Source organism: Populus euphratica, unplaced genomic scaffold, assembly GCF_000495115.2.
Source record: "Populus euphratica unplaced genomic scaffold, PopEup_1.0 scaffold329.1, whole genome shotgun sequence".
Taxonomy (NCBI): domain Eukaryota; kingdom Viridiplantae; phylum Streptophyta; class Magnoliopsida; order Malpighiales; family Salicaceae; genus Populus; species Populus euphratica.
The window spans coordinates 182074-188985 of record NW_011500009.1 but is presented as its reverse complement, the minus strand read 5'-3'; the positions used below and the strand labels follow the sequence as shown (position 1 = coordinate 188985).

Here is a 6912-nt window from a genome sequence, read left to right as displayed (position 1 = left end):
AAATTTTTTATATTAATTTAAATTAACTTAGGTTAATTTTTTTTTATATATTTTTACCTAATTTCTTGTTTTCATATTTAATTGGTTAAGAATTTAGCCATATTATTTTTCTTCTTTTAGAAAGGTTTTTGTTATGTTATTGTGATTTTTTTTAAACTAGACAATTTATTATTATTGTGTATTTTTTATTATTTAATTAAAATAAGATAATTTATTTAATTTAATCAGATTTATAACTTGGATGATAGATTTTTTTGTCCTACTTATGTGTTTTTATGTGTTGGCAGCATCTAAATATTATTTTTTATAAAAAAAATAAAATAAAAATCTGAATGCATCGGAACCAAAAACCTTTGACATTGCACGTCTCTCTCTGTAATATATGGATGCATGGAAAACGTAACAAATTGTCGGGTTTGTTAAAATGTCAACAAAATTCAACTCTAATTCAGTAGACAGCACGTGCTAAAGAAAGCTGACATAAATAAATGTCTTACTAGCATATTTCTTAAAATTCATTCTCTCGAACATAAATTTTATGATTTTTTTTATTATTATAATTTCATAACTCAAATTATAAATTTAATATATTAATCTAAGTTAATTTATCTTTTTACCACCCAGATTATAAGTTTTTTTATATTAACTCAAATTAATCCAGATTAATTTTTTTGTTATATTTTTACCTAATTTTTTATTTTCATATTTAATTGGTTAAGAGTTTAGTTATATTGTTTTTTTAGAAAGGTTTTTGTCATGTTATTGTGATTTTTTTAAAATCCAAACAATTTATTATCGTTGTGTATTTTTTATTTAATTAAAATAAAATAACTTATTTAATTTAATCAGATTTATAACTTGGATGATAGATTTTTTTGTCCTATTTATGTGTTCTTAGGTTGGCAGCATCTAAATATTATTTTTTATAAAAAAAAAAAAAAAAATCTGAATGCACACCGTAGCATTGTGTCACATCTAGCATATACTAATACAAATGTAATGACCCAATCTTTTGGTTCAAATGATAAGCTTTGCAATTACTCGAGAGTTGGAAAGCAATCAACCTTATACAATTAATTCTTGACCTTTTGATTTGTGTCCCATTCTTGCAATAGGATACATATTATTATGAACTTTATCGCATCTTGTCGGGTAAACAGAAAAATGGAAAGATTAAGATAAAAAAACGATACATGAATACATTTTGAAACGAATGTTCAATTTATAGCAGAACACACTCTTCGAATTTCACCATTAGTGCCGGTTTTCACACCGATGTTACTCATCTTGACCATGGACCTGCCGAACTCCGCACCAAACGTAAGCCCAGCCAGGCCTCTGACGCCAAGGAAACGCTGGACAAAAGTTCTTGTGGTTGCATCAGTCCATAACTTTTGATCAGATTCAAGTATTCCTCGACCACTTCTCAAATTTGCAAAGAAAGATGAATCAAAACGATTTTGGCTACCAGTGTCTAGAGCAATACGCCTTGACCCATCACCATCCTGTGGACAGAGTGTCTGTAGTTGAGAGACGAATGAAGGGTTGATGGATGGGTCCGCACCATTTCCTGTTGTAGTGAAATTGTACAGTCTGTACCTGAAGAATTGACAAGCAGTGGTTCCTATGGTGTGTCCTCCTGTGATAAAAAATTACAAACAATAATCATATCTGACGTGCATGGTTTGAAGTTGATGAGCTTGCTTAGTTTTTTTTTTTCCTTACCAACAAGGGTAACAAGATCTTGAGCGTTGAGACCAAATGCTGCAAACTTCTGTTTCTGCACGTCAATGGAGTCGGTGAAACCTGGCAAATTAGATGTATCGGATGCCAATGAAACCCTACCGTCTCTCCGTCCTGTGGGCACTGGCCAAGTGAGTCCCTTTGCCTGCAATGCATGAACATAATGTTTTATACGGGGATAAATTAGAGTAATGTTGATGGAAGCAAAACTTTTATATAGACGTAGAAGCATTAGATCCGGAGTACCTAAAATATCTCAAAAAAAAAAAAAAACAACAGCTAGCAAGAAGGTGAGTACCAAAACAACAGAATCACGAGCAGCAAGGGCTAGAATGTCTGCACATGAGACAACGCCAGGGCACTCAGCTTCAAGCTGAGTCTTGGCATCAGCAATGACCTCATATCCTCTCAACAGAAGGTTTGGCCTAGCAGTTTTTTCAGTATTAGCGCCATCAATGAGGATGGAAGCATCACAACCGTTCACAAAGCAATCATGGAAATGCATCCTGAGCAGCCCAGGTGCAATAGAGGAATCAGACGTGAAATGAGACTGGACTGTTGACCGAACAATGGATTCAGCCCTACGGCACGTCGTTGCATAAAACCCAACACGAGTGCCTTGGCCTTGCACCATGGTGGTGCCAACCATGGCCAGCAAAAGAAACATTAAAACTATTTTTTGGCTCATTATATATGCTAGCTAAGAGACTGTAATTATTCTTGAAACGCAATTTTAGTAGCACACAAGCTTTTAGCTAGATTTGTGCGTTCTTCTGGGAGGTAAGCTAGGTAGCTAAGAGTACTAGAGTAGTGCATATTGCCATCGTTTTTGGTAACATATATAGGCATTTTCAGTCAGCTAAGCTGAGGAAAGAAGTAAACAAAGCCGGCTATGTAATAGGCAAAATAAGTCTGATTAAAATTGGAAGGATTCAAAGTTGAGTGGAAGACACAGACGAGAGGTGAGTGGGAAATGATAGGGATGCAATGTTCATCTTTGTCGTGTTACGACGAAGGTTTTGCATGCCAGTAGGGCTCACGCGGTGGAGAGAAGACTTGGTCAACGCTACTTTATTTTGTTTGTTAAAGTCAACTAGTTAAGTAGCAGCTCTACGTGGGGATTATTTTCATTTTATCCATAAAAATGAAAAGATTTGGTTTACTTTATAATGACTAACCTTCGTTTAGAATCATTCAGTGAATCTAATTTGTAATTTTATAAATAAATAAATAAAATGAAGACTTTTAAAATATTTTATTTGTATTTTTCATGTATATTTGACAAGTAAAAATGGAATTTGTTTTAAACAAGTATAATCTTCCTTTCATAAAGCATAATTAATAAATATACTTTACTTGTTTTTAGATTTTTAGATTTTCATAGCAAACTTTTTTTAATATGAAAATTTGAGAAACCTGACTTATCATTATAATGCAAAGGGAAGACCTTTTTTTTTTTTTTTGGATATAATAGAGCGAGATATTTGACTTTGTTTTCTAATTTTATACATCGGTTGAAATGTCCTTCTTATTAAATGTTTTCTTTGAGGGGTGAATTGGATGCACTCAATAATCTTACAAGAAAAACTAGGATCTTTTATTTGATGTATGAAGAAAAAAACTAAAATTAAAACTAAAATAATATAAATTTATTTATATATTAGACTTTAATTAATATATAGTTTAAAATGTTGAATTAAAATAGTTATTTAATATGGTATTACAACTATAATAATCAAAGGTGATAAGTTAAAATGATAAATTTATAATGACATCATATTAGTTACTTCAAAGCCTTCTCCTTGAAGAAAGAAATAGATATAAAAAAGAATATAAAATTTATAATTTACCAAAAATATTATTTAAAATAATGTGTTAGGAGAAATATTAAAATTTTGATTTGTTTTAGGAGAAATAGACATAAAAAAAATATTAATTTAGCAAAATGCAAAAATACCTATTAACACTAATTTTAAATTGTTTGCTTTTAAGGATACTTTTATTGTTTCACTATAATACATTTAAGATAAGAAAAAATTTATTTGTTATTATATTGATACAATGAACAATATAGATGAAAATAAAGCTAATATTTTTTCCCAATTAATTTTTTTTAATTTTTTATATGTTTTACTTTAATTCGGTGGAACTAATTTTGAGTAGTTCCACCGGATTGAAAACATGGAATATTCAAAGGCAGACACAGTTCTTGGGCAGTGCATAAGGGAACTTCTTTAATAGACATATTATAGAATGGGTAATATTTCCAGGTGATTTTGTCATTTGCAAGTTGACTTTTATCAAGCATGTCCCCCCTCGCAACCTGCACATATATATATGACTTTCGTGGACAATACCTCCGTTTTAATTCTATATATTATATTTATATGACGGAGTATGAGATTCTACTTACTCACTATATAAACAATGATTTTAAAAATTATTGTAAATCCAGTTGTCATCTGTAAACCAAGTCAACAATTTCAAAACGTCAACATGTATATATGCATAAAGGTTATTAAAAAAAAAAATCCACTTTATTCAATTTGTTTCATGATTGGCTAGTCTAATTTTGTTTCAGCCATTTACTTTTTTATTTATTTGGGACATTTGTATTATTAGTATTTTTTTTTCAATTCAGTAAATTAAATAATTTCATTTAAAAAAACCCTTTTTTGCTTCATATTCAAATGATGTAAAAGCCCATTTTTAGAAAACAAAATTCGGGGTTTAAGTTGTTTTTTTTTTAAATTACTATTGTATTTAATAATAAAGAATTTATCTTTCAATTAAAATAAATCTTCTAATCTTACAAAAAACAATAACAATTATTTAGCTTATAATATATATTTAATTTTTCATTATATGATTATGTTAATTTGATTAAAATAACAAATCTTTTTATTTTATTAATAATTTATTAATTTAGATTTATAGCTTTGACTAGTCTAAGCTTGTTTAATTTTCTTTCTAGCGCTTTAATTTTCTTATTTATTTGGGACATTTGTATTATAAGTATTTATTTTTCAATTCAGTATATAAGGTATATTTTATTTGTTTTTTTATATATAGTAATGATTTTTTTTCTACCATGCCAATCAAATACTTTCATTTAAAAAAACTCATTTTTGCTCAACTTAATAATTAACTTCAAATTCAGGGTTTATATTGTTAATTTCCTTTAAAATGATATTGTATTTAATGACAAAGAATTTATCTTTCAATTAAAATAAATCTACTCATTTGAAAAAGAAAAATAAAAATTATTTAGCTTATAATTAATATTTAATTTTTCATGTTATGATTATGTTAATTTGATTAAACTAATAAATTGTTTTATTTTATTAATAATTTATTAATTCAGATTTATAGTTTTGATTAGTCTAATTTAGTTATTCGTAACCACTAGCTCATGTCGTGTACGGTGACAATCCATTTTTTCTCTTACACGCTCTCCTCCTCCCCCTTCTCTCTCTCTCTCTCTCTCTCTCTCTCTCTCTCTCCTCTCTCTCATACATCTCTTGCCTTTGTCTCTTTTCTTTTTCACTATATAGACTGTATAATACATATACATCGAGCTTTATGAGTTACGAGGAGTCGGTGTTGCCCACCACCCATACATATATTATTTTTAAGAATAACTAAGACACTCCCTACAAGTACACACTTTTATGTAGAGTTGACATCATTTTTTTCTAGCTATTAGTCAACAATGCAAACACAAACCACTTCTTATGTAAAGCAGTTACCTCCTTTCTCTAAAGATTATTTCTAGCTAACATATCACTGACATTCACTAACCACTTTACCAATAACATGTCAAACACTAAATCCAATAATGGGCGCTAAAATCTTCACCAATCAATTCTCATGCAATCCTGAGGTGAGCTAAAGTAACCACGGCCTATAAATACTTTGAGTCACCGGATAAACAGGACAAAGTTGTAATTTTTACAAACTAAACACTTATTGACACTTGCATTTTCTCTTTTCATATAACTATTGACTTAAGTATCAAATAGTCCCTCTTGGAATGAGGGACTTGATTTTTAAGACAAACTTTTAGTTTCTAGTTAAGCCCAACAACTAGTAAGCTTAGAAACAAAGCTCTTATTAAACTTACATATCTTGGCCAAAGATCACAACCTATGAAAAGCCTATTTTTTGTATAAAGTTTTTTCATGACTTCATCAATAACATCATTTGTGGAAAATTAAACAAAAAACTAACTAATTATATTTCATTATTCACCAAAACACTTTTCATTACTGATAAAATTTTAGGATAATGAAAAGTAAATTATCTCCTTGTTATAGAGATTCCCACTCCCGAGGATCTCTAACAATTCTCTCATCATGTGTAATGTTCAACGATGTTGTTACAACAATATAACTATATTTTCTCATTTTTTCTCTCTAACATAACAATAAGATCTCATGCATACATCGTTAAATGTGCAACAATAACTCTAGTTATGACATACAAGCGAGTAACACTCATATTTCTACGCTTAGAATGAGCTAAACAAGTTCATTCTCACATATGGTGCTCTAAACGGGGTTCTTGTCATAATCGATATTCATCTTAGTCTCACTTATATAACCCAAAAATATTTAGGTATTAGACAAGATCCATAACTCTACAAGCATCTAAACATTGCCCCCATCAAGTGGGAGATTCTTCACTTGGTCATGAAATACTACATGCTTAACTTTTAAAAAATAGTGTCTCCATGAAAATAAATTTAGACAACTATAAGAGGCTTAGAGACCCTCGAGTGCATATATAAAATATTATAAGCATCATAAAGTTCTTTATATAAGTCAATGATATTATGTACAAAGTTATTCCAATAATGCTTTATAGATTTGCATAAGCATGATACCATAGTTTGTGTCTAGCACTATCCTTTATTTTCATGATCTCAACTTCAAACTCATCTCTCACTTTAACATAAGCATTCTAACTAAAACAAAAAATCATCACTAAGCTCATCATCACACACAACGAGAAGATGAGAGCATTAGAGCTTATCTATAAATGTTCAATAAAAAAACACCCAACATGAAAAGACTTTATGAACTTATAGCTACAAAAAGTTTTGATTAGAGGAGTATATAATTATTCCTTATAAGAAAGGTTATACATTCTCCCAAACAGAAATCTTCT

General features: G+C 29.4%; 1 protein-coding gene across 1 annotated transcript; it reads right to left on the bottom strand.

The window, feature by feature from the left end:
- Window positions 1-1052: 1052 nt before the first annotated feature.
- Window positions 1053-2577, bottom strand: LOC105141332 (peroxidase N1-like). Its single transcript, XM_011048514.1, has 3 exons — window positions 2042-2577; window positions 1726-1888; window positions 1053-1639 (listed from the first exon to the last, which is right to left on the bottom strand). The coding sequence occupies exons 1-3, from the start codon at window positions 2429-2431 to the stop codon at window positions 1218-1220; spliced, it is 975 nt and encodes a 324-aa protein (XP_011046816.1). The 5' UTR covers window positions 2432-2577; the 3' UTR covers window positions 1053-1217.
- Between the last annotated feature and the right edge of the window lie 4335 nt (window positions 2578-6912).

What these genes read in the sequence shown, in the direction of transcription:
- LOC105141332 (XM_011048514.1), bottom strand. Translation starts at nt 2,431, where the DNA reads ATGAGCCAAAAAATAGTTTTAATGTTTCTTTTGCTGGCCATGGTTGGC. An exon ending in CTCGTGATTCTGTTGTTTTG is followed by an intron (nt 1,889 to 2,041) that starts GTACTCACCTTC and finishes CATGCATTGCAG; the next exon opens with GCAAAGGGACTCACTTGGCC. An exon ending in AGATCTTGTTACCCTTGTTG is followed by an intron (nt 1,640 to 1,725) that starts GTAAGGAAAAAA and finishes TTTTTATCACAG; the next exon opens with GAGGACACACCATAGGAACC.